The sequence below is a fragment of the Taeniopygia guttata genome, chromosome 13 (assembly GCF_048771995.1).
Source record: "Taeniopygia guttata chromosome 13, bTaeGut7.mat, whole genome shotgun sequence".
In the NCBI taxonomy this organism is placed as follows: Eukaryota; Metazoa; Chordata; class Aves; order Passeriformes; family Estrildidae; genus Taeniopygia; species Taeniopygia guttata.
This window is the reverse complement of record NC_133038.1, coordinates 3657455-3685423: the sequence shown is the minus strand read 5'-3', so window position 1 is coordinate 3685423 and position 27969 is coordinate 3657455. Positions and strand designations below refer to the sequence as shown.

General features: G+C 38.3%; 1 protein-coding gene across 6 annotated transcripts; it reads left to right on the top strand.

Moving 5' to 3' along the window:
* The first annotated feature begins 777 nt into the window (after positions 1–777).
* On the top strand, positions 778–27171 carry MAPK9 (mitogen-activated protein kinase 9). Of its 6 annotated transcripts, XM_072935444.1 has the most exons (13): positions 862–913; positions 1403–1475; positions 4730–4904; positions 8746–8875; positions 10010–10068; positions 10963–11101; positions 11323–11488; positions 12449–12520; positions 16635–16817; positions 17329–17453; positions 17971–18034; positions 19509–19580; positions 20296–20655. In XM_072935444.1, the coding sequence occupies exons 3-13, from the start codon at positions 4783–4785 to the stop codon at positions 20436–20438; spliced, it is 1275 nt and encodes a 424-aa protein (XP_072791545.1). In that variant the 5' UTR covers positions 862–913; positions 1403–1475; positions 4730–4782; the 3' UTR covers positions 20439–20655. The 6 variants fall into 6 exon arrangements, with proteins under 6 accessions (XP_002199409.1, XP_002199405.1, XP_012429934.1 ...); XM_002199373.6 differs by lacking the exons at positions 1403–1475; positions 12449–12520 and adding an exon at positions 12739–12810 and having other exon boundaries at positions 778–913; positions 20296–27171; XM_002199369.7 differs by lacking the exon at positions 1403–1475 and having other exon boundaries at positions 778–913; positions 20296–27171.
* The last annotated feature ends 798 nt before the right edge of the window (positions 27172–27969 follow it).

The following is a 27969-nucleotide window of genomic DNA, read 5'->3' as shown; positions in this document are numbered from 1 at the left end:
AATTGATTTATTAAAAAAATTACAGGTACGTTTTTCTAAAATCATCTGTGGGAACAGAAATCACAGAAATGAAAGCTCTCATCAGTCCTAGGAGAGGTGGCAAATTGAGTTTATTTTTAGGCAGCACCTGTTTTAAAAACAAGTAGCCCTCGTGTCAGGGCTGGGGGTACGTAATGGAGAGAAGGCTTCTGATTTTTGCGTGGGGTTGAAAATAGCTCCGGGAGGGAATGAATCCCTTCCCTCCTGAGCCATCCCTCGGGAAAAGCTGAGGGGAGGCTGTGCTGCAGGGCTATGGCAGCGCCGGGGTCGGGCCTGGTGTGGTGCGCTGTGCCGGGGTGCCAGGTGCCACCGTGCCATGTCACCGCTGCTACGGTGCGATGTCACCGCTGCCACCGTGCGATGTCACCGCTGCCACCGTGCGATGTCACCGCTGCCACTCGGGGGTGCTTGTCCAGGGCAGGGTTTGCCTCACCCGCGGCTTCTGCCGGCCTGCGGGAGCTGTGAGGAGCAGGCAGCAGGACGGGCGCCACAGCCCGCCGCGACATGGTACTGCTGTGAGGTGACATCACGACTATCGTGACAGGCTGACGTCAGGCAGTGACATAACTCCCGTGGCGCCATGACGTCATGCGATGACATCATGACAATGGAAAACCGATGACGTCACGCAATGACACCCCACCGGGGGCGGGAGCCGAACTGCCCCGTCACTGCGGCCCTTCGGCGCCCTCCCTTATATAGCGGCCAGACAGTCCCGCCCCCAAGCCCGATTGGCTGAGCTGATCCGGCGGGAGCTGCGATTGGCCGGAGCGGCTGTCAGTCAGGGGCGGCGCCGTGCGGAGCACCGGGAGGCCATTGTGGCTGGGGCAGCCGGAGGCGGCGGCCGGGGCCGGTCCCGCCGCGTCCGACCCAGGTGAGGGGGCGGCCGCGAGGGGCGTGCTGGGGCGGCGGGGCCGGAGCCGGGGCGGGACGAGCCCTGGGCCGGACGGGGCGCTCGGTGTGTCCCGAGGCGCGGGCAGAGCCGGGGCGCCCCGCGGGCCGCTGCCCGGGCCCGGGCGCGCTGCAGGGACGCGGGGCAGCGGCAGGGCCGGGCCCTTCCTCCTGCGGCCGACCCCCGCCTTCCCCGAGCCGCAGGGCCGCCTCTGCCCGTCCTGCTGCCCTGTCCCCCGTGCCGTGCCCGTGTGCGGCCGGCCCGGCTCGGCGGCCCCGGAGCCCCGTCCCGGAGCGCAGCAGGACCGAGCGCTGCGGGTCCCGCGGCCAGCCCGGCTCTCTGCAGCCGTAGCGATTTCTTAGCAGAAGTTATAGGAAAGATGCGGGAAGAATCTTCTTGCTCGCTTCTTACATGAAAGGCGAAATTGCTTGCAGCACATGCATGTTTAAACTTTTTCTCTCTTTACACCAGCTTGCCCTGGCAGAGTTCTGAGACCCTTTCAGTGCGTCTGTGTGTAATAGCTGAATGCTATTCACTGTAACAGGTAGTGGTGAAATCTTCGTTTGGTCAGTAGTAATGTGGGTTCCTTAAAGAAAAAGGTCTACTTTCCAAGAGTTTCCAGTTGCAAACTACCTCTGAACTGCTGTAATGCTTGGGGGTAACCCAGCTAGTGCTTTGTTACACTTTGGTTCTAAAGGTTGTCAGTAGAGGAATGAGGTGTAGCTCAGTGTGATTTTGTAGTTGGACTACTTCCTTTTGATATATACTGCTGTAAAGATTAAAAAAAAACAAACCTTGATGCTATTGGGTGATAAAACTTAAAAGGGCACACCTGAATTAGAAATGCTTTAGCAAAGGTCAGTAAGAGAATGGGGGGAGATTTTCTGCACAGAATTTCCATATGTTTTCATAAATACACGTGTGTGTGTATATCTATTCATTGCTAATATTGTCAGCAGTAGAATTTTAGCTTAAGGCTTAAAAATCCAGGCAAGCTTCATGTTGTTCTTGTGTTTTGTTTTCCGTATAACATTTCTGTAACCAAAACAACCCTGGGAATGTGTGCCCAGTCTGTTTCATAAACTTTTGACTTGAAGATATCCAGAGTACAAATCTGGTTAATAATAAGTTGCCATTTAAATAAATACATTTTAGGGAAGTATCTGTTTAATGCAGGATGCATTCTGTAATGCAGTTGCTTCCAGCTTCTAAAGATTTCTCACTGGAATTGTGTATAAGCTTACTACTGGCAGGTTTGGTGTGTTGGTTATTTTTCTAGAAGGAGAATAACAGGTAAATACTAAGAAACTTATTTGACAGATAAACTTCTTATTTGCACAACAGGAAATCTATTTTTGTTTGGGGGTCGTGCCCCCAGAATGGATTGTCTGAAGTCCTGTGAACAGCTACAATCGCATGGCAGCTAATTTTACAGTAGTGTGTACATCTGAAGTAATATATGTCCTGATGCATTCCAGCCAACTTGAAGCCTGAGTGAAAGTCAAGACTCAAGGAGAGCTGCTTTGCGAAGAGAATTGTAAATGTGTTCAAATACATAAAACTTGTGTGTTCTGATATCCCATTTCTCTCTTTAGGGCTTTTCTAAAGAACTTATGCTCATCTCCAAGTGATTTTTGAAAGGTGGCTTTGTGCAGACAGTGATTCTTAAAGGGAGGAGTTTTTCAGGATCAGGATAATTTTGTTTTCCCATATTTCTTTGTCCCTGTTACAGAAAATTTTTTCATTCATTCCTGAAGAGGTACAGCATTGTTCTTGTGTAGCTAAGAAGTTGATATCCTGTAACTTGGTATCTGTACTTTTTTGGTTTTGTCTCTAAGTCCTTGCAGAGGAGGATCTTGACCTTCCAGCTGTACCTGTCTTACAATATTGAAGATTCAGTGAAAATACCATAGGTGCTCAGGAACTATTCATCAAAACACTTGGTACCTCAGAGTGCATAGCTTTGGAGTAATGAAAAGGGTGGGAAGGAAGGGTGTGATGTACCAGGAAAGTCTGGGAGCTGCCCTTGAGGCATCCTGTGGTCTCATGTTAGTGCTAGATGGCTGTGGAGCTGCATCTGACTGCCTCTAATATTATTGTGTAGGAGATACTGTTTTCTTCCTTCTTCTCCCTGTGACAGGGCAGAAAGTTGGTAGCCCACATTTTTTCTTTTGCTGATCCTTTCTCCTCTGCTTTTTTCCTAAAGCTTCTAAGAGGAAATGTCAGGTAATCTGACTGTCTAAATTACTGCCGGAGATGACCCAGTTGAATGTCTGCCTCTTAAAATGCTGCAGAGCTTTTGAGAAACTAGAAGGTAAAAAGGACTCTAGACATTTCTTGAGAATCTCTTAAAAACTATTACAGTTTGGTTTAAACTCAGTCTTTATTAGGGCTTGGAGGTTTTCCTCCTATTTTACTACAGATTCCTTGAGTTCATCAGCTGACTTAAAACATGGAAAAGATGCTGCTCCCTCCTACATGCACTGAGGAAGACAGAAATCCTAATTCTTGAAGGAACTAAAAGTTACTTGTATGGCTTTGTACCCTTCTAGGGTGGGTGTCTGGGTTGCCCTCGAGGCTTTTCTGTTTTGCATTGGCTCACAGATACTCGGTGGGGCCAGTGAAGAGAGAGACGAGCTGTTCATCCAGTAACCAAAGCAGACAGCACAGAGCACAGCTGTTCCGGGGGAAGGGGCTGCTTGCATTTCCTGTTTTAAGGAACAAGTTTCAAGTGATTTGCCTGTGCAAATCACTCTGGGCTCTAATGGCACTATCTGTCATAGTGAATGTGAAATTATGAAGGGGAGAATTTGTTAGAGAGCTCTTCAGTAATTACTGAGGTAATTTACTTGTAAGGTTTGGAAGAGGGATGGACACCCAGGAAAACTGTTGGTCTGTGCTCTTGTTACTGTAGCACTTCAGAGCTAAAGAGGTTGAGTCCATTACTGTACTCTCTGATGTAATTACTTACCTCTTATTCATTCTTGACAGATGAATTTAACTTACGCTATTGTGGCAGGAAAGTCTCTTCTAAACTGTATCACAAAAGTCTTATTCTGTAGTACTACAAGGACTACAAAGTCTTATTCTGTAGTACAACAAGGACACTGACTGATAGTGCAGAGTGTTGTGGTGTGTATAATTTGGGAAGGAGAATGTGTTGCCATAGGTCTGGATCAGGGAAGGGTTGCCTGGCAGAGCCCTCCTTGAAATTTCTTACTGAACAAGGCTGGCAGGGATGTTGGAGAAATTGCAGCAGGCACAGGGATTTGGGGGGCAGTTTTGTTTTAAACTTGTTTTGCTATTTTAATAAAGTCTTTTATTAAAACCCCATTTCCCTCTGTCCATGGACTCCATGGATGTCGGTTGTCACTTTTATCTGTGTTCTCAGTGTTTGAATAACATACTTTTTGATTTTTTTTTTCCTGTAATGTAGAAATTAGTATAGTCCTAGCACAGAGCAGTAGTTCTAAGTTATGGAGTTGCCTTCAAGGAGGAGAGAGTTGTATTTGGCTGGTTTTGTTTTTAGAGTTGTTTACTTAGATGCTTTTTGTTTGAGGGATTAGAGTAGGAACACACAATCACTTTAAGCTGTGAAAGCTGTAATTGCTGTCTGCCTGCAAGTATATTTCATTAGCAGTGGTAATGCACAAAACTGAAAATGTTTGTTTATGAATGAATGTTTAATGGTGTGCTGTTGAAAAATTCATGTGTATTAAAATATGTATAATATTTCCCATTTTGTCTGCATGAAGTTAGTGAGATCTTGAACATTTGTTTTCTTTCTTTTTCTTTAAGATCTTGAAAACTTTGCCAGGTCCCTGAGAGAGAAAACTACATGACACTACACCATGACTGACAGTAAATGTGATAGTCAATTTTACAGTGTTCAAGTTGCAGATTCAACATTCACTGTACTAAAACGTTACCAGCAATTGAAGCCCATAGGATCAGGGGCACAGGGCATTGTTTGGTAAGTAATAAATACTTTATTTAAATATTAAAAACTATAAATATAAAGCAAAGTTTGCATGTATTTCTGATAGAGGTACCAGAACATAAAACACTGATAACAAATTCTCTTGTTACAGGGTTATGGACTAAATAAATTCTAAACCAATTGCTTCCTATAGTTCATGTGCAAAGCTATTTTATTTGTTGTGTTTTTAGGGAAAATTAATATTTGAATAACTGCATAAATTAGAATGGTCAACAGATTTCTTCCTTTCTCATTAATCACTTTATTTCTGTTTCTAGTTCTCCCATTGCCCTTGTAGTTGTGATACTGCAGTGTAAGGTATGACAGTGATGAGAGATTCTGGGTTTTACTCGTTTCTTCATCATGGCCCCCTTTCTTCCCCCTCTTTTATTCCCAATCACTCCTGTCCATTTCTAGGAGCCATCAATGCAGTGCCTTGCCATTAACTGGCAGGATGAGGCAAATCAGTGTCATTGTCACTCCATGGATTAACCAGAAAGGGATGCTGTGTGAGGGGCTGGGCTGGCCTGCTCTCCCTTGGTGTGTCACCCCAGCTTTGTGTCCAGCCTCCACTGGCCCAGGACGTGGGAGTCTTTAGGCTGATCCTGAACCTTAGTCTCTTGTATGGCACCACACCTCTGGGCCAGCTAAAGGTAAACACTTTCAAATGTTTTTTAGACTGCAGCAATCCATTCTGCACAATTTAGTGCCAGCCCATATTTTGTTGGGCAAAACTTACTTGGTAACAGCAGAAATGTTTATTGATGTGGGTTTTCATTCCATAAACAGGGGAGCAAACAGATGTACTCAGGGACTCTGTGATACTGACTTCATCACAACACATGGTGGGCTGTTCATGCTCTGAATTCCAGGCTGCAGTTTGTCTTCATCTATAAAATCTGCAGAATAAGTGTGATGACTCATGTACTGTGAACAGCTCCTTAACAACACCTGCCCATGTCTTCTTGGCCTTTTCATAATAATAATAAGTTATATAAGTAGGGAAAAAGTGCATTTCTGTGAGACCATGCATTTATTTTAAAAATTTTTATCTACCCCTCTTTTCCCTGCTGATTGGTGACAAACAGTCAAAATGAGAACACCGTATTTCATTCTTCTTCAGTGGGTTGAGTGATGAGGGGGTCCTAGATCTTGGTCATTAGGATTTGGGAAAGATTTAGTATAGTACTGACATTTTCTAGGTGTTGGTGTTATCAGAGCTATGCTTGGTTGAGATGGTATGCAGGAATTTGGGTGCTTCGAAGTGTTTCTCCTTTCACTAGAAGTAGAGCATTTTTAAGCCAAATTACTTGGACTGGATCTCTGCTTTAGAATGAAATGCAGGTAGTGTTAAGGTCATCGTGTTGGGAGGAAGAAGAAATTAGTTGATTTATTGACTTGTTTTAAACTACTTGATTTATGGAACAGCAGAGTGAAACATTACATGAATTTTCATCTTCATGTCAAATAGCTCAAATTGAACAAGGTGCAACATCTTAGTATCTCCTAAAATCTTTATGCAAGGGAAAGATAAATTTTACTTCCCAATTTTTTGTAGAAAACTCAGTGTAAGATGAGTGCTATCCTGCTATGTTTGGCTGAAAAACTTGTCACGACATTAGGGTAACACATAGATGTGATGGCTTTCTTATCATCCCATGTTTAATATAAAAAATAGGGAAAGTTTTTCTGTAGTTTTCTGTCTGAAATTAATTTATTTTATGAGGAATTCTTAATACAACCTGTGTCACTTTAGCTAAGTGGTCTAAATTTATGCTTTTTTTCTCATGATGTTAGTGGGATACTCCATTGGTATTGCTCCATGTAATTTTAACTGTGATACTAAAATGTTGGAAAATAAGTAATTTTAAAAATGTATATACTTAGGGAAAATGGTAAATGAGAGCTCTAGGAAAATGAAAAAGTAACTCAGTTTTTATGTTGAGGATATTTCTAGCTCACACAGAACACGGGCCAGGAGAGAAACTGGATATACCTTTTGTATTTTATATACAAAGTACACATACTTAACTTACTGCACTTTGTTCCTAAGTATTAGTATGTCTGAAGTCTGGTAATCTATTTTGGACTGAATCAAAATAACTTTTGTCTTTAACTTCCTGACATCTTTTTTTTTCCTTTTTGTCCTTGGTTTCCTAAATTTTCTAGTCAATCTCCAAAATAAGAGATTTAGGTGGAGTTCTTCATATGTGCTAAGACTGAGGCTTGTCATACATCTGATTTATCAGATCACAGAGGGACACTTCCCCTAAAATTATTCCTCTGTCTGCTGCTGCCCTGTGATTTACAGCTAATTCATGTAGACCCTGATGGTGACTGATTTGATACTAATTCACAGGTGTAGCCATTAACATATGGAAGTCATTAAACATTAAAGGCATTAACATATAAAATTTAATTTACATGTAACATCTTTTGGGTGAATACTGAAATATCAGTGCTTTCATGTTTGGGAGGAAAACAATCTCTCCAACTGTTTGGCCAGTTGTTTTTCTCCCACTCTTGAGTTTCCTTTTGCACAGGCATAAAGGGTTTAAATCGGAGACTTACTGTAACATTCAGTAATGACTTGTGCACTACACAGAAGTAAGCTGAAATAATTGGTAGCAAGTCTTCAGTGTAAGTGGCATGGTTGTTCAAACTGGGAGGCATGTCCTAAGAAAACACATCTCCTGGGTGAGCCCTGCTTTGTGGTGGTGTTGCTTTTTTCCAGGAGGGAAAACAGTGACTTCATGCTAGGAAACTTGATATAATTTGAGTATTGTACTCACAGGGAAGCTGTACTTTTTGTTAGAGTACTGTAGTGTGATGGCCCTTTTAAGTCTGGTGTCACATATAACTTGATAACATAGGAAAGGAGCTCACAAAGAGCTTAAATGTGCTTGGAAAAAATGTGAATGAGAATTCTTTCCTACCCTATGAAAGTAACATTAAATGGAAATAGGGTAATGTGGGAATCCTTATTTAAAACTGTTTAAAGACTGGAACTCCTGAGTATCACGTGCTAGGAATTCACATATATTTTGCCAAATAGTCTGTGTTACTAATGAAGGCTATTCCCACTTTAGTCTTGTCTTGTTTATACAGATACTTTAGCTTTAGATTCTTTCAGCTATTAAAGTGTAACTTTGACCTCAAACTGCAGAGGGAAGGAAGAAACACAAGTGAAAAACAGGGTAAATTTAATGGTCATGGTCACTTTTAAACTCTTGTATTCCTCCCTTCAGTCTGAGTTTTCCTTATTTCTCAATTCAATGCATTTTTTTCCATCCAGCAGATAAAGAATGCAATTTTCTGCTAGGCACTATATTTTTTTATCATTGCAAACTATCCATGTACAGGAGAATATTGATCCCATGATCACATCATGGAGACATGGTTGTGACTCTTCTTTAGCTAAGAGAAATTCTGACTAAATGATTGTCAGTCAGCAAAAGTGTCCAAAAAATACTCCAAATATACAGATTAGGCAGCTGCAATGCTTCTTGATTTTTAAACAAGCCTAAAATATTTTTAGATCTTGCAATTTTGGTTTTGAGTCTCGAGTCAGCAGTTTCAAGTCTGAAGACAAAAAGGAGAGCAGGAAGACTTTGATGAATGTCAGTGCTTCTGTTTGACTTACTTGTATTTATTAAAGATTGTGTAGTTTTTAAAGGATGTTTCTTTTCTGAATTAAAATCAGGTGTAGTACCAACAAGCTAGTGTGTATACTTTGTCTTAAATCTTGATTTCTTTCCTTCCTTACTCTGCCTCTCTTTTGCCCCCTCCTCTCCCTCAAACAAACTTTAACTTGTTTGTCTTTGAACACTTCTAGTGCTGCATTTGATACAGTGCTTGGAATCAATGTTGCTGTGAAGAAGCTGAGTCGTCCTTTTCAGAACCAAACCCACGCCAAAAGGGCCTACAGAGAGCTCGTTCTTCTAAAGTGCGTCAATCACAAAAATGTGAGTCAGGCTTTGTGTTCTCTCCTTACTCTGCCTTATCAAAAAAGCTCAGGGTTTGCTCTCTCACTTGCTGTTAGTAACCATAGGAATGGAAATAGTGATGGGCTGGAAAGATTTGCTGTGGGCAATGCAGTTCTCCACAATGTATGGCTCAGTTTTTGGGTGAGCTGCTTGGGGTCTGAAGTACCGAGGGGAGGAGGTTCCTGCTGCCATCAGTGTCTGTTAGAGACCAGGCCTTGTTGTGTTGCATTTGCCTTTTTTAAGCCATGTGCAGCAAAACCTGTTTGACACTGGGGTGGTTTGTGGGTTTGACCATTGTAACTTTGCATTTAAATCTTCTGAGTTTAGCCAAGATTTTATTAAATACAGTGTTTAACTGCTGAGGTTTTCAGGGGTACAGCACTGCCTACAAAATTTAAATGCTATGGACAATACTTGTGAATTTTGAAATCTTTAAACTCTCTAAAGTGAGCCATGATGTCAATACTTCATTATTCAAATACAAGAATATCAGACTGCTGTGTGCTGGTACTAACATGAACTAGAAACATTGCTGGTCACTGGAGTTCTGCAGTCAAATCTCAAACTTCCTGCAGTCAATTAGCCTTTCAGGTTTGTTTTTTAAGTAAGCTTTCGGTGAGGCCCAAGTGTAGCAGAATAAAAGCAAGGTGGTTGTTAAAGATGGCAGTAGAACAATTTTAGCAGTTCTGGAAATAGTACATCATAATCTAAGTTTAATGGGATGGCGTGGGGCACCTCTGTGCACGTGGTGTTGGACAACCTTGGTTAAAATTCCTTGTACAACATGTGATTTAAAATAAGAGATTGTTATTTGTGGGGGAAAATGGGATACATTTCAGACACTGGGGAGGGAGCTAGAAGGTGACATATAACTTAAAAAAAAGAAAGTGATTTTGTCCTGTCTTGTTCCCTTGGCACACATGCTGCAGTTTGGAACTATTTCTGAATTGGCAGTTTTTCAGCATATGTGAATTAAGTGCAGCCAAGTAATGTTCAGATTGTGTATATAGTAACAGTGTGCACTTTATTTTGCATAGTAACTTCTGCAGTGTTAGGGGTTTTCTATGAATTAAAGCAGAAGTTTCTTCTAATGTTTTGGTTTTTATTTTGTAGATTATTAGTTTATTAAATGTATTTACACCACAGAAGTCACTAGAAGAATTTCAGGATGTGTAAGTACTAGATTTTTTTTTTTCATTTTCTCTGACAAATACTGACGTAAGCACTAGAGATGGATTTCCAGTATCCTACAGGCTTCATGCTTTGAAAATCAAGAGTAGCTAAAAGCTGAAGTGGGCAGTGAAAAAGGGATATTTACCTTTTGTTCATCAGTCTGCCATACTTTGCTTGCACATGCATCTGGTTTATGTGCATGGTCCTTCAGCTCCATGGATCACCTCAGGATAGTAACTTGGTTTGGATAACATGAGAGCAATTTTTTACTGTACCAGTCACATCAGCACAATAGTATTTTGGCCTCAATTCAGAACTGAGTATGTTTCTTTTTTATTCAAGCATTATCTATTGGTTTAGAAAGGATTCAGGGCCATTTGGCTGGTGGGATATCTCTGGGTTCCAGTGAATGGGCTGTGGAGGTTTGTGAATGGGCTGCTTGGGTAAATGAGGGAGTGTTTGTGTTTGAAGAGGGTAAGTAGATGACAAATAAAAATTGTTTTATGATTCTTAGTTTTCACTGTGGTTATCCTAATTTTCTTATTTTTTAGAGTAAAATACAGTGAAAGAGCATTTATGTTGCAATATCTGCAATCTCTACATCAATTCACTCAGTTTTTCATGATGCATAAGGATAGAATTATTCTCTGTATTGCTGTTGATAAAACTAGTGGATTTTTAATATTTTGTGATTGAATATTCAACACTTGAATTTTTAATAGATATAGATAATTTTTCTTTGTAATTGTGATCATGCATGAGTTTTTTTTATCATTGTTTTTTTGACACTTAGATTAGCAAAGGTGATTTTTCTTAAATATCTCATATGCTAAACTTAAACCTATGAAAAATAAGACTTGAGTTTTCTTAATACTTTCTTTTTTGTGCTTTAGATATTTGGTTATGGAGCTGATGGATGCAAATTTGTGCCAGGTTATTCATATGGAGTTGGATCATGAAAGAATGTCTTATCTTCTTTACCAAATGCTATGTGGGATCAAGCATCTCCACTCAGCTGGTATAATCCACAGAGTAGGTAGTAGTAGATCATTAACAATACTCTTTATGAAATATATACAGTTTTTATGAAATATGGAGGAAGGGAGGGGGTTGTATAAATAAGCATATACACCAGGGCAGGAAAATGCACTTGTTAGTAAAGTGAATTTTTGTCTTATCCTGATTGTGGAGGGGTGTGTGTGGGTATTATTCTGTATGTTAATCCTTCCTTAACTGAAGTAATTTCTTGTTAGGATTTGAAACCCAGCAACATAGTAGTAAAATCAGATTGCACACTAAAAATCCTTGATTTTGGGCTGGCAAGAACAGCATGTACTAACTTCATGATGACTCCATATGTAGTAACACGGTACTACAGAGCACCAGAGGTTATCCTTGGAATGGGATACAAAGAGAATGGTAAGCTGCTGGAGTAATGCTTTAAATCTTCTGCCTAAAGTATCTCTCTCTTGGAACATAACTGCTTTAAAAAGAGGAGGGAGGGTTGCTTTCCCCCTGTCAAGTTTGTTGTTAAAGTATTCTAATCATGGTATTGGAAATGAAAATTATTATAGTGTAATTTTTTTGTTGAAAATATGATAGTTTTCTGTATGCTTTTCTTCATTTAACATTAACTACTCCCTCTCCCCTGCTATAGTTATATATTGTCATATATTCACCATTATCTTTTTGCTATGTTTTTTATTCTCAGAAAAACTGTTGAGACACTGATGGTGGCTGGTATTAAAAAAATCCAAACCAAAAAATCAATATATGAATAATAAACCCTTTAATCAACGTAATTTTATTCTGAAACACCTTCTTTTTGCAGTGTGTCCCCTTTTGCCTCTCTGATTATTAAAATACATTGCAGATCCTGACCGTAAACCATGCCTGATATTCTCTTAAGTCTGTTTGGTGCTCAAAGAGGGTGGGTGTTACATTATTAAAAACCAACACAGCTGTAATATATTGAACATTGAGGCAACAAACTTGCTGGCAAGGAATTGTCCTTGCATTATTGGGGGTTTTACTTGCTGATTTTTACTAGCACAGGACTTGTTTGCTCTTTATCACGAAGATTTGTGGATGCCATGGTTTTGAGAATCTGTAATTTTGGGTGTGTAAAAGAAGGGATTTGTGGCATCTTGCTGGGCCCTTGATAATGATAAAAACACTTTATTCAGTGCAGATGGCAGGCTTGTTGTACAGCAAGTGCTGATGTGGATCAGAGCTTCAGCAAAGATTGTTCTGGTTGGGACAAAATTAAATTATCTGCAGGACTGTAGGAATACAGTGCGAGCTTTCAAATAAATAATTGTGGTATTTAAAAAAACATCTCTTTAATCTTTTGTCCTTGTTGCACCTAACATATGATAGTGGATATCTGGTCTGTTGGGTGCATTATGGCAGAAATGGTCCTCCATAAAGTCCTGTTCCCAGGAAGAGACTGTATCCTTCTTCATGGTGGTTTCACAATGTAAACACTGACTATGTTTTACAAAATACAAAATTCAGGAACAGTCAGTTGTTGTTGATATGATTGAAAATTCATATCAGTTTGGTTTTCCACATTGTTGTGTTTTACTGTAGATGCAGATGGTTTTGTTTGTTTTCCTCACATTTGTTCATGACACTCCATAATTTGATCATTTCATTTTTATTTTCAGTTGATATCTGGTCAGTTGGGTGCATCATGGGAGAATTGGTGAAAGGTTGTGTGATATTCCAAGGCACTGATCGTATCCTTCCCTAGTCATCCCTGAGTCCCATTCCACTTCCAACAGAAACACAATTATTTAGATATGTATAAAAGCACAAATAACATTTTTAATAATGTTTTACTAGATCCACTGTACTCTTTGAAATTAGTGTCATTAACCAAGTTGTTGAGCTTTCCATTTTATTTTCTTAGTAGACTATATTTCATGTATTTTATAGTGGTTGAATCCAATGTGTTATGAGCTTCAGCTTTTGTAGTTTAAAAGACAGATACTTCTAGGTTTGAAAAATAGAAAATAACTTCTTTTTTAATCTTGTTCTTTGTACATAAGTGTTTTAAGCAAAAGCCTACAAAGTTACTTCTTAACTATGCATGGATTTTGCTTATTATTTGTTTGAACATTAGACTAATTTTTTTTTATTGCACAATTTTTTTGAGTTTTAATCGGATTTTTTCTTATTTATTAGGGCTTGCTGGGCAAAGGTGACCTGATGGCAAGCACACACTGCATGAGATTTTTTTTATTATTATTTAACATAAAAAGAAAAACTTTATGGAGGTTCCTTTTTTTCCCATTTTATGAAAATTTTATTTTGGACTGACTTCTTCTATAAGACAGTTGCTCTTCCATTTCTCCTTCCAATATTTTTCACCAAGATTTCATAGAACTATAATCTCAGAACGATTTGGGTTGGAAAGAGCCTTAAAAACCATCTTGTTCCAACCCTCCCTACACATTCCACTATCCCAGGTTCTTCAAACCCCATCCAGCGTGGCCTTGAACCCTTCCAGGGATGGGGCAGCCCCAGCTTCTCTGGGCAGCCTGTCTTCATAATTGTGCTCCAAGGTTTTGAAGCCAATAAAATATTTTTGCTCATCAGTAAGGAGCAACCACACTAAAACATCAGGTGCCTGTTTACAGATACTTGTGTATCTTATAGAGAAGGATTTCCAGTTTTAGTACTAAATTTCATGACACTAATCTTCAACAGTTGATCATACATTATTTAGTAGTAAAATGATTAAAAGTTAAATAAGTATCTTTTTTTTCTACCTTTCTTCCTTTCTATATTTATTATTTTAACTTTTGAAGCCTTCAGACCAACCTAACACAATTCTTCATGGATGTTATGTGTCTTTCACCTGCATGTTGTCAGCATGAGCTATTTTGATTTATTCATGAATAAATGAAGGAAATTTTGTTCATGCTTTTTGAATATACAAGTTATCATTTGTGATTCTCTGAGGGCCACTGAAGCTCTACCAGTCTATGTTTCAAGGAGTCTCCTCTCCTGATAGAGAAGTGCATAGCTTTGCTTACAGGGATTTTTGCTTCTTGTAAGAGTTTCAGTTGTCTTTAATGTGAGATACTGACAATTGTTGGTGTTGATGTGGCCTTTCCTGGGTGATCACTGGGTGGGTCAGGTTGTCACCTTCAGCTTCAGGATTGTCTGGCAGGGTGGTTTATGGGCAGTGCTGCTGTGCATGGCCATGAAGTGTTCCTTTTGTTGATTGTGTTTGGGGTTTCTTTTGTTTGGTTACTTTTTTAAATTTAAATTTTAAGATGTCTTAGTATTCAGGCATTTAGAGAAGGGAGCCAAGTTCAGCATATTGCCCAATGCTTGTCCTTGACTATATTCAGGAAAATCTGCTCCTAGATTCAGTAATTTATATTTTCCCAGATGGTGGATGGGAATTTCTGGGATACTTGCAGCAGTGCTCTGGGTGGAATGAGATGCTCTGTGTTGCCAGGGTGATGGATGCACAGAACCTGCTCCTGACTGTGCTGGGGAAGCCTGAGTTACTGCCAGCTGCTGTTGGAAATGAGAACTGGAGAAAAACCAGGGAATACGGGCACCTAAGGTGACATAGTGGAAAAGCCTGGCAGCAGCCATGTGTTTTTGGTGTTCTTTCTGCCCATATGGAGAAGAAAATGGATGGCCTGACCAATGCAAAAAGCATGAGGGATATTTGTGCTTTCTTGGGAAAAGTCATGCTTTTTTATGGTTGTAGGAAGGATTCTTGTTTTCAGCTTCTCTTCTTGCAGAGTCCCAAAAGGCAAATCGACTTGGCATGGATTAAATGCCTGGTTCCTTCTGACCCTGAAGCCTCTAGAATGGGGAGAGTGGCTTTGTGTGAAGGCTGCCAGGTCAGTCACAGAGCTTACTCTCCCTGCTTTATACTGAAATCCCACTTGGGTTTCTGATAAGAGGCTTATTTTAAATCTGTCCTATATTGAGAATTTTTTTTTACTTTCACCATCTGTAAAGCACTTTGAAACTGAGATACTGTTTTATGCCTGTTTTTACCTCTAAAGTGGGATGGGTCATTAAGTTTTCTGCCCTTCCCTGCAGTCTTCTGAGGCCTCAGTAAACTGGACTTTGATTTTCTGATAAACCAAGCTGCTGTTTCTTAAAGGAAAAGCATCTTCTTGAATCTAGACTGGTGGAGCTCTCACACAAATCAGTTTCGCAGCTAGGAACAAAATTTCCTGTTGTATGTTAATTTTCTCTTTGTCTGTGCTTTGTTCTAGCATGACAGTTAACAATATCAGTTCTGAATTTCGATTTTAGTATAGCTTTTCCATTGGAATGCTTTTAATAAATAAATAAAATTTTCAATCTTTGTATCAGAAATCTAAAGTCTTAGCATGGAGCAGTGACTGTTCATATATTCATAATTGTATTCTTGGCACAGTAACTGAAATAGAAGCACCTCAGTGTTTTTAAAATACATCTTAATTCAAAGTACAGCATATTTGTTGTTTAGTTGCATAGTCTGTCTATGAGAAAGGATAGGTTGAAGTGCTAAATGGTGAATTCAACTACGAATTTTTTTGCAAGGTCAATGGATAGCCTCTGCTGGAATTGCACATTCTTTTTATCAGGAAAAACTAGCAAGTGTAGATCTGAGTTGACTTAAATGTTAGGAATATTAATGCAGTGTCTCCTGAGTGTGATAAATGAGCTTTGTTTCCCTAGCTGGGCTGGTTTAGAGCAGGCTCTGGTATCTCTGTAACAAGTGCCACCCTGGCTGGGGAAAATGCCTTCACTTGAGAGGGGGAGAAGGGACAGTCCTGAGGAAACGTGAGGCCAAATTTCAGTTTGTGACTTGTAAATACTATTCTTACAAAACATATAAATTTTGAATTATAAGAACAGAGTTATCTGTGAGTATGATGGTTAATACACTTAAACAAAAGAACCTGCTATAGAACCTTCTGGAATATGGATTTCCTGTTCAGAACTCCTCTGGACCTTTTCTGAAGTTGAAAAAGAAATTAACCCCACCCAAACACCAACCAAAAAAAGCCCCCAACCATCCAACTACACCCCTGCAAAATGCTCCAACTCAAAGTTTGATTTCCTTAGGAGACAAGAAAAAAGCTCCTTACTTCAGGTGGGATGCATTTGTGCTTTAGGGTTTTTTTGTGTATTTTTCTCTACTTTCAAGAATTTTCAGTGTTCATGATGTTACATTGAACTTCAGAAGATTCCACAGCAGCCTTTCTTTTCTGACCTTAGAATAGTTTTTCTATGGATATAAGTGCCAAAAAAAAGCTTCTTTTGGATTCTAGAAAAATATTATAATTAGAAAAAGATACTTAAGCATAATGCATTATGCAGCACTTCCAGCCTGTCCTTCAGAACACACTGACACAAAAATAAGGCTCAGATTTTGTAGCTTTTTGCATGGCAGCTGAGAGTACTGCTGATGCTACAGTCAAGTTCATCTTTGTGTCCTCTGTTCAAGTTCCTGTTAACTTCTCAGATTTTTAAGTGGTATTTTTTTAGAATGCAGGCTTCAAATTCTTCAGCTGATTTTCCTAAAGATATGGTGCAGATATTGATCAATGGAATAAAGTTATTGAACAACTAGGAACACCATCAGCAGACTTCATGAAGAAACTGCAGCCTACAGTGAGGAATTATGTAGAAAACAGGCCAAAATATCCTGGTATTAAGTTTGAAGAGCTCTTCCCAGACTGGATATTTCCATCAGAATCTGATCGGGACAAGTTAAAAAGTAAGGCGAGTTTTTTCTCTCTTTTTTTCCTATGAAGTTAATTCAAAATGTGTGCAGCACACTTAATTTAAAGCCTAATAAAAATATTTATTGCAGTAGATGTCAACATTAAAAGCTGCATACCTTCTGTTTCTTTCATTTATGATAAGTTCTCAAATCTTAGTAGTAGTTACTAAATATTCCTTCTCTGTCTCAGGATTCTATTTAATTCTCTTAATTTTAATCCATTGAATAATGTTTGTCATTTAGTGTTCTCCAAAAGTAATACTTTTTATTGAGATTATTGTTGATCATCTTGTTCTAAGTGCATACAGCTCATGTGAGTTATACTTTAGATAATTACTGAGAAAAAAAAAAAAAAAACCACAAACAACAATCCATGTTATTATATTCTGTGGAACAGAAGTGAAAATTTGCAGTGCATGCCCTGTGTTTCCAGTATTTATTTCCTGTGTCAGACATTAAACTCTACAGCTCTTTTACATGTCTTCTTTTCACCTTTACTTTCTAGCCAGCCAAGCTAGAGATTTATTGTCAAAAATGCTTGTAGTAGACCCAGACAAGAGAATTTCTGTAGATGAAGCCTTACGTCATCCTTATATTACTGTCTGGTATGATCCAGCTGAAGCAGAAGCTGTAAGTTTGCAATTAAAATAAATTTTTAAGATTCCAATTCTATAACTCTAAAAGTAGTCTTAATTTTAGTCAAGAGCATGCTTTGAATTCACTGGCTAGCAGGAGTCACACAGGAAACCTTCAGATGAGCATTGGGGCAGAATCACCTGAAGGACAGCTGCTGGTGGGGAGCTGATATAATTCTGAAAGTGGTTGTTAATATTTCGTTTTATTTACAGAAAGAGGTGTCTATTTGGTGGCAATCCTGGGCTTTTAAAACAGGGTCTTGCTCTAAGGCCCTGTAAAGCCTTACAGTGAATTTCATTTTGGTTGATGCTTTTAAACAACCTTTCAGTGTGAGGCAGGTCTTAAAAGCAGATTCTGGAGTTGTAAAATGGATGTGTCTTTGAAGTATAGGGAATAAACTGCCAACAATGAAGGTAAAAAATGCTAAAAAAGTTGTCATTTTTAGATTTAGTTAAGATTGGGTGAATTAACCTGATGTAGTAGGCATTATAGACTTTTCTTTTCTTTGTAGCCTCCACCTCAAATCTATGATGCACAACTGGAAGAAAGAGAACATGCAATTGAAGAATGGAAAGGTAAGGAGTGAGCATGACAAATTACATTTATTGTAGTATCTTGTGTTATTAGTGAGTGGCTGCAGTGTGTGCTGGGTTGTGTAACAGACTGTTCCACATAAGCAGTACTGCCTGTGGCAACAGGAAAGAAAATCAGTGATGGAAATGTGTGTGCAGTGAATACATACCTAGGTGGGTGAATGCTCATATATACATGAAGTCTGTTCAACAAAATGCTGCAGTTTACTTTTTTCCTTCCCTTTTTGTTCTTAAGTGCCTGTAACCTATAGAGCTTTTTCCTTGATAGAGAGTTCTCTGAAAAAGAAACATGCCTCTTCTCAGTATGCATTGTTTAAGCCATATCTCTTGACAATATTTACTAGTTCATTTGTTCTAGAAAGCTTAAATAGCAGGAGAGTCCTTTGGTGTAGTTTTTTTTTCCTCTAATCTCATTGCTTATTTATTGACCAAATAGATTAAACTGTTGACTTAAACAAAAGAATAAACAGCACTGTGGTATTAAAATCAATTTCACCTTACAGTTTTAGTCAAAACCATTGAATGGTGAGGCAGTAAAAATTTTAACATCTGCCATCACAAGACCAAGGGTAATAGGCATCTTTTATGACTACTTTGAAAGCTGCTTGGTTTTGTAAAACAGCATTATAAACTTGAGATATTGATTCTGGCTGATCTATATGTATGTTGTCCTTAGGGCATGCCTGCACAGGTAGGTAGGCTTCAAATCATCTTTGATTACTGCAAGGTGGAAAAGTAAAATGGATCCACTAAATGTAATTGAATGCATTTGTAAACATTGTTACTCAGAATTGAAGAGTCCTGAATCTACTTAGATATTGTTATCTAAGTTACATTAAGACTATGGGTACACACACAAGCTTCTGTGATTTAAGTTACAGCTCTGGATTTTTCTGGGTGTTGTTCAGGTGACTGTATCCTTAGTTGTCCTTGACTAGTAAATGAGGGTTTTCATAAAATATTTTAATTGTTTGATCTTCTTCAAACTATCCAGACTTTCCTCAATGCACCCATGGAGATGGTTCTTCAAGAATAAAAATTTGTGTATAATTTTGTTATCAAAAGTAAAATTTCCAGAGAGGTTTACATAAAATCCGATTTTGAATCCAAATTTGATTTTTATTTTTTTAAAGTTAATATTAGTGCATTGTAGGTATACATAAAATTTTGAGGTGAGGTATTTGTTTTTTTTAAGTGGACAGCTATGCTATTTATATGATATGTTGATTTTGGTACAGTCCTTATGTCTTTCTGTGATGCTTGAGAAAATGTGTGTAATTCTCTTATCATTGCTGTAGACAAGATGGCAAATAAATACCTCTACAGTTCTACTTCCAGACTGATCCTTAACCATTTCCTTGTACCTTGATACAAATGTGAATTACTTACAAATCCCCTGTGATCTTACAGTGCTTTTCTGTCTCATTTTTCTTTTGTCCCACTGTTCTCTTGTAAGAATTAATATACAAAGAAGTTATGGATTGGGAAGAAAGGAGCAAGAATGGTGTGGTAAAAGATCAGCCCTCAGGTTAGTCATTGTTTCAGTAGTTCTGTAACTGTCACACGTAGTGCTGTGAATGAAGAAATCTGCTCAGTCATCCAGGTAGGCAAAGCTTTTGTTGTTTGGGACTCTTGAGACTGATCTGTCTTTGGAGATCCATGTACTCTGCTTTTTAATTGTTCTGAACTTGGTCTTGCATGTTGCACACCCTGAGCTGCTTTGTCCCTAATGGGCTCAGTCATCAAATGAAATTATCAGCACCAGTGAGCTCACCTGGAGCTCAGGTACCTGTGCTGAGTGCTCAGCATCAACCTCTCTCCTCAGGGCTAAACAGCTTTAGGGCTCCCTTAGGGTACTTAACAGTGCTAAGTGTTAGTGCCCATGATTGAATCCTTGTGTTTGCTGCTGTTCTCACAGCTCAGTAATCAGAATATTGTACTGTCTTTTATTAACTATATCTGTTTGATTTCATGACACTCAAGTCATTATTCACACTGTGCATTGTTAGTCTTTTTTTCCTTTCCTCCACAGAGAGGGAAAAAAATAAAAATCTCTTTAAAGGTCACCTTGGCTTTTGAGTGCTAGGGCCCTTAGTGCTTGCTTTTCTCCTTTTTTATTAATTCCTTGATTTTTCTAAGGATTTCTGTGGGGAAAGTGCTGCTCACAGCCCAGAAGAGTGATTATTTGTGACTGTAATATTGTCTTGCCTCAGATTTTATTATGTTTGGTTTTCTTAGCACAGATGCAGCAGTGAATAGCAACACCAGTCCTTCCCAGTCATCATCTATCAATGACATTTCATCCATGTCAACAGAGCAAACATTGGCCTCAGACACAGACAGCAGCCTGGATGCCTTGACAGGACCCCTCGAAGGATGTCGATGATCAGCTGTGATTGCAGACTTGACTTTGGAAAAGAACTCTACTTTCCATTGGGCCTGAATTGCTTGTAAGTTAATGAAACCAAGTAGAAAAACTCCATGTTCTGCATGTTCTGCTAAAGTAATGCCTGTTGTTATTTTTACTCAGTTGTTATGAAATTGCCTGCTTAATGTTGTAGAATGGAAACAAATCAATGTCTAAAGAACAAAAAAAAATTAAATTTAGACACTATTAGAGGCTTTTCTTTGTTTTAGCCTATTTCAGGTGAGCAGTTATAATAGACTTTTAGCCAATAACTCCTCTTAAGTGGCTTCATCAATCTCCAGTCCCAGCTGGCAGGCTTCTGTGACACAGTGGTTGTTTACATTTAGTACAGTATTGCTCATCAGTAGGTTTTTTGAATGTATAGTCCCTATGAGGTTTGTTTTACTGTGTGACTGTGGCAGTTTGATTTATTTAATAACCAGAGTGTTGTGTGTAAGTGTGAGCTCACATGTGGAATGCTCTCAGTACTATGTTTAAAGGGCAGTTTTTCTTCCACATAGCACTTTTTTTTTCTTTTACTCAAACCCATTCTATCTTCGCTTTTCAATAATTCTCTCTTCTTGTAGAAGAGACAAACATGAAGTTTAAAGCATAAAGCCATTACTTTGTATTTCACCTGAGTGTCTTTTCCAGTCTTTTAAATGTGGACAGAAGATACAATGGCTTAAATAAATCTTGAGGAAGGATGAGTGACTTTTCTGTGAAGCAGTGCCTGTTTAGAAGGAGACTGTGCTAAAATGTTCTGTATTTTCTAGCTTGTGATACTCATCTTTAACAGAGATAAACAGAAGTTTTGTCTGTGATGCTCTTCATTCACTGCAAGCTCAGATAAAATGAGAGATGACTTGGAGATACTTGCAGCCTCAAAAAGCTGCATAAATATTTTCCATTTTTTTTAATGGGTCCATTCTATCTAGTGAGTAAGTAAAGAAATTACAGTACAGTAGTTCTGAGTCACTTGTAAATTAAGCATTTAGGTAACAGAGCTTAGCTCTATTCTCACCTTAGGAAAGTCTATTTATGGTGAGAAGAAAGACAATGTTTAATACAAATTTTCTAAATGCAATGTCAGACAAGATGAGGAGGTTATTTGCTGTTCCCATACAGATTTCTCAATACAGTTTTTAGAATCAGATAATACAAAATTGCCTGTTACATTGCACAATCTGTTGAATTAGAAAATGCATTTGCAGTAGGGTAGGGCTTAAATTGCTTTGTAACACATGCTGGTGACTTGGTGCACGTTCACTTTGGAGTGCACAGGTGTGAAATTTGCTACAGGATCTCATGTGTGCATGTGTGAGACTGACCTATGGAACTGTAAGAGTAATAGATATGTACAAGATGAGGTAAAACACCACTTTCTTAAAGGCACTATATTTAGCTGTTAATCAGATACTCTTGTCTTGAATATATAAATAGAACCTGTAAAATACACTGGCCTAGAGAGCCACTGCATTACTGACATACTTCTCATGTAAAACACAATTGTCCATTGTTCCAGGCCTTAGGACTTGAAAGGCAGCACTTTCTCCTTATGCAAACATTACTTTTATATTAAAATTTTGCCCCTTTTTAATAGCTTAATTTGCTGTAGTAAAAATATAAAGATTTTAGTGTCCCAGAAGATTTTAAAAAATTAACAAAGCAGTTAATGTTAATTTCAGAATTGTATTCTGGCATGTCTGATTTTTTAAATATCTTAAATTGAATTGCAAGATATTTGGGGCTTGTGTTTTTTCTTACTGTTTGGTTTTCAACCTATGGATAGCTTACTTTTATCTTTGGATACTGACGGTATATGTGAAATATTTTTACTGCATTCTTGTCACTGGAAACAGTTAAAAATACCTATTTACCATACAGCTGAAAAGTACACTTTGCTGTTCTTTTGCTTTTTTTAGTCCATGTGTAAGTTAAAATAGCTGAAAACACCTATTCACAGTGACCAATTAGTGATTGATTATGGAAGTCATCTGCTGAATTTCATTTTTCAAGACTTTTAAATTTTCTGGCTGAAGTTGCACTGTGCTATGTTCATGTTAACAGTTTCTACTTTAGAAGACTTAAAGATTTATTTCTTTCTCCCTATGTGATTTGAATACTCACAGAACTGATTTTTTCCTGTTGAACTTGGGCTGCTCAGCACAACAGAGGGTTGGACCGGATGACTTCCAGGTCTATTCCAACATAAATTATTCTGTGATTCAAATTGTCTTTTAATATTTTTAACAAAACTGTCCTGTCTTCATGAACTGGTATCTGTCCTTCTCCTAGTACATACTGTTAGCTTGAACATAAACTCTTGGGACAAGAAAAGAAACCCCAACCTTGAGATTAAATGAGTTTGTTTGTAAATCTTGTAGGAAAAGCTGTCTTATACCTAATTTTTTTGATATCTTTTTGCTATGGCATACATTGAAGCTTAATTACAGAATGCCTTCAGAGCATGCATGAAATGCATGTGAATATTGTAGATTTTGAGTCCAGTTTAATTGAAAACCATAGTGCAGATGCACATATGCAGACAGTACCCACCAACCCCAGCCAGGTGCATGCTGCAGTTCCCAGGCCATCCCCGTGTGCTCATGTTGGGCCCTCCATGCACTGCATGCAGCTTCTCCCCCCCATGGCACTGCTCCTGACTGCAGGGGAAGTTCAGTGCCAGGTTTGTGACCTGGTTGTCAATGCCACGAGAACCTCCTCACTGATGGAAAACAAAATCCAATGTAACTTGACAGAGGTTTAAAAATTAAGAGAGTTTGGTGTGCAATATAATCACTGTTATTCCTAATACTAAAATTATGTATGTAAAGTGATGCAATTGACCATGTTTTTGCACTTTGGCATTTATAAATATTTATATGTATTTAAAGATTAAGAATATTTGTGTGTATACATATATATCAAGAAAACAGCTCAGTTTTGTAAACGTGAATGTTACTTTGAGAGACGTTGTATAGCCTTGACACTACTGCAGCATACATAGACAATTTATGAACTATGACTAAAATAAATAGTGGTCAACATAGGTACAATCTGTAATCTTAACTGCTCACCTGAAAAAGAAAGGGGTCTTTGGCTGTCAATAGAGACTTTACCAGAAACTTGAAACATCTGAACACTGAGTAGCTGAATGGCATTGCAGAAATGGAGTATGTTTTAAACAGTTAATTTCATCTGTGCTCATATAATTTTTCCTCGAAAAAGCCTTTATAAAGAGAAGCTTGGCATTTTGCAATCTGGGTATGCAGCCTGTAAGTGTACTCTGAGGAAATACTGTGATATGACAAGTCTAGGTCTTTATGGAAAAAGACAAGAAACGAATGTCAAAATTATTGCTTTGTCTGCATGGATCATACAAACTAAACTAGTCTTAGGACTGGAAACTACAGTTTGCAAACAGCCTTTGCAGTTTTGTAGTGTTTCCAACAAGGGCTTGCATTTCCTTGTCAAAATAATGAAAAACTCAACCTTGACTAGAAATTAACTAGTTGGTTGGAGAGTTTCAAAAGCTGTTAGGAACCAGAGGGCTCTTGAAAGAGGTTTTGTCTTTTTTTACATCCTAACAGAGCATATCATATGTGTTTACTCCAAATTAATTAAAAGAAAAAAAAAGTTATTCCATATGTTTAATTTTTCTTTCTTAAAGGAAGGACCTTAAATGCTAAATTGCTTTCCTTAAAATTAGAATTTTATGAATGAAGTAGGGTTTGGCTATTCCAAACACAGCTGACGTATGGAGTCTCCAAGGACGGGGTGGGTGAGCCTTGTGTTGTCATAAGGGCACCCTCCAGCTGGGAATGAGCTGGGAGGTCACAGCTCCAGGTGCACACAGACCTTTGTGGTCCCTGGGGAGTGTGGGTTCAGCCTTGCAGAGTGTTTGGGGTGAGTGCTGAACTGCATTTGTCTGCATGTTCTACGTGTGGCATGGATTCTAGCAGGGCTTGATGCTAAACCTAGGGAGGTCATATTCTGGGAACCAGATTCTTTCCTGGGATGTGTGTTGTGTCATTCCTGCTCAAAACTGGTTTTGATCCAGGGACACCTGCATCCTGATGCAGAATTTGGACTTGAGTTCTATAATAAATCTAGTGTTTTCTTCGCTTTTCCAGAGTGTCTTGAATTATTTTTTTAATGTGTTGAAATATGAAAAATTGTATTCTGGTTCATTATTTTACATATTTTAGATTGTTTTTACATGAATGATGTTCTAAAAGCTTCTTACACAAGCTGTCAAATCAGTTTTGGTTTTTGCCCACTCTGCATGCTAAAATAATGTCTGGGGCTAAAATAATGTTTTAAGTAAACCATCTTTTCTCATGTTAGATTTGGAGGAAATTGGAGAGATAATGTTTTTTTTCTGTTTGTGTTTTATAAAATGATTGTTTTTGCAGCTAAAATTTCAGTTGTTGGATTTCAATCCCACAGTGTTGCTTTGTGGATATAAATTTCCTGGGTCCACTATTTCAAATGTGTATAACAAGTCCGGTATAAAATTAAACTAATAAAATGCACTCTTCTGCAATTTCTTATTGAAAACATGGCAAATCATTTCGGTCCAAGAATTCATAACAAAATAGTGAAAATACATTTAAATATATAAGTTTATTCAGTGATGCTGCTGCTTATTTTTTTAAAAGGTGCTTGCAGTTTTGCACAAAAGAAATCAACTTTATTAATTGCTGGGTTTGATGCACTTTAGGATTCTTCTAAATACAACCATACATGGTGTGAAAAGGAATGACATAACGTGTTTACTGTATTTAAATTTTGGTTGTAGCCTTTGCTATTCTGACGGATTTGATCAGCATGTTTCTTTAAACCTGTTTTCAGAGATTAGAAATCAGAAACCTTTTGGGGGCTGAAATTTAACACATGGTAAGAGATCATTTGAGAAATACCTTCTGAGTGGGTGACTTGATTGGCAATGTCCTGGCCATCTATTAAAGACACAGTGATGTCTGTTCCTGGAGCAAGGGCAGCTCTCTGTGAGCACTGGGATTCTTTTTTTAAACAAAAAAAAACTTTTCTTAACACTTGGCTATGCATCATGAAGGTGTTTGTGCTGTGGTGAGGCCAGGACAGCTCTGTGGGACTCCCCTGCAGCAGATGCTCACAGGGAGATGCTGTCCCTGCTCTGCAGTGCTCCAAACACCAAACTCCTGGTGTTTGTGGGATGTGCTGGAGCAAATCCTGTGTTTCTTTCCCTGGTGGGCAGTAGCTCAGCACTCCACAGGCTCCTTAGGATAACAAAAGCAGGGGAGGAAGGAGTCAGCTGCACAGAGTGTTTGCTGCTGGTTGTCTGAAGCAGAGGTTGTGTTTGTTGCTGATCACAGAGCTCCTTATACCCCTGAGCATGTGCTGTTGTCTTGTCTTCTAATGGGGAAAACCTTTTTTTTGAAAACCCAAGTGTGTCACATTTTCTATGAATTCAGATGCTTTAAATTGGTGCTAATTTTTTAAAAGAAAATGTAACAGATGGTTAGCACTGTATTTGTCTGTTTTTGATACCTATATTTTCTTAACTGGTAGCAAGCTAAACTTTATAAAAATGACTAATGTGCATTTTTGGCTTCATCAGATTCCCAGATTTTCCTGAAGTAAAATGTTTAAACTTCCATGGTAGCTACTGCTTCTTTGGAGCCATTGCTTTCAGGTGTTTTATACACTAATCAAATGAACACAATTAGAGCAGACAGCAATACCTAACTATCCCTTTCTTTAAATCACAACGTGGTTCCCCAGGTGGTTTTAGCAGTTTAAGATGCCTAATTAAGAGCAAATTAGAGATACCTGTGTGCAGTAAACTCAGTATATTGAAGCCTTACCTGGTTGTTAAGATAATTTATAAAGATTATACAAATCTTCATATATTTTAAAGAGGGAATAACAAGCAGAAATAATTAACTGTTTTCATACAAATTAAATGTAAATTCCAGAAAATATATTATTTAATATGTTATAGAACACGGGCTACTAAAGAATGTAATAGGCTCATTAAGTGATTAGTTATGAAATCCAGTTTTATCCAATGACTCAAAATAAATCCCCTCCAAAATGTAGTTCTTTGAGATTTTCTTTTGAATGCCTTCAAGTTTAACTCCCCTCAGAATCAGTTTTTGGTTTGGTGTCCTCTTTCCCACCTTCTGTTTACCAAATGTCACCAAAAGTAGCATCAAGCCCTATCACTTGTTACAGTGTTCTGGTTTTATGGCCTTAACATTAGTTCTAGTCTGTTCTATAATTTCAGAAGAAAGATGTGCTTTGAAGTCTAACTATAGATACATGTGGCCTCTTCTGCCTATGGAATTAGGCTTTGATTGTCATATCTCATTCTCAATGCTTGTGCAATAGGAACATATTCCTCTCAATGCAGTGGCTGTTTTGTCTGATGCTGGACTTTGGTTTCAGGATGACTAGAAAGTTTGTTTTGGGTTTGTTTGGTTTATTTTTTGGTTTTTTTTGTTTTTTTTTAATGGACAGCAGTCATGCTTCATTGGCTTTTTGGACTGATACTCTTTAGGAAACTAGAATTTCATAAGGAAAACTGTCAATAACGAGTTCTGCAGTTCTAGTTAAAGCCTTGTTCTGAAGCTTTTTGGTTGTTTGTTTTTCTTTCCAAAAACTTTATTGTAAAACAGTACTAAAGCCACTGTAAAATTATAAATAAATATGTATACATAAAAGATTTGAGCAGTCTGTCTTATTTACTGTGGTTTTTTCTTACTTATTTACTAATATTTTACTTACTTGGTTCTTCCTATGTTGAAGTAGAATGTTTTATGTAACCAATGATGTATGTTTGTTTAGATTACTTCTTTCAAAACACGAAGTTTCAATTACCACTTTAGCTTCCACTTAATGGAAACGTAGGTGTTGGCGTGAAAAATGAATGAAAAAACCTTAAAGAAATTGATTGCAGCATCCTTGTCCTGAACAACTGGAACATTTGGACACATTAACAGCACTTGGTTTTACTACCAAGTGTGTTTTGAAACTTATTTAGGGGGTTTTGTTGTTGTTGTTGTTTAAATGGCAGAAGCTTGAAAAAATTCGTTCCACTGTGCTTCTTTTGAGGATGATCTGAGTATTTCTGCAAAGACAGTGATGAGGTTTCCAGGCATCTTGCAGAGCTGTCTGCTCTGACTCCAGGGAATGGGAACTAAAACTGAACTGCTTTGATCTACAGGATTTAATGAAGGGTTTCTGATATTAAAGGGAGCATTAACAGCTGCCTTCCCAGATCCAGGACAGGGGCTCTCAGCCAGCTTCTGGTGTTGTGAAAGCTTCACCTGGGATGGTCTGAAATTATTTTTACAACCATGTTTCTTTCTTGTGTGGAGAAGATGGCAGTTTTACCTCTTCTTTACAAGGCTTTGCAACAGAGTATCTGGATAAGGCAGGGATGCCCAGTACCTCCCAAAACATCCCATGTATTAGATGATGGGATGTTTTTCAGGGTGCTGTTTGATCTACAAGGAAGATC

Excerpts from the sequence above, each read along its gene's own strand:
- MAPK9 (XM_002199373.6), top strand. The coding sequence starts at position 4,783 with ATGACTGACAGTAAATGTGATAGTCAATTTTACAGTGTTCAAGTTGCA. Across the intron at positions 11,489-12,738 it reads AATGGGATACAAAGAGAATG|TTGATATCTGGTCAGTTGGG; the intron begins GTAAGCTGCTGG and ends TTTTATTTTCAG. Across the intron at positions 12,811-16,634 it reads GATATTCCAAGGCACTGATC|ATATTGATCAATGGAATAAA; the intron begins GTATCCTTCCCT and ends GATATGGTGCAG.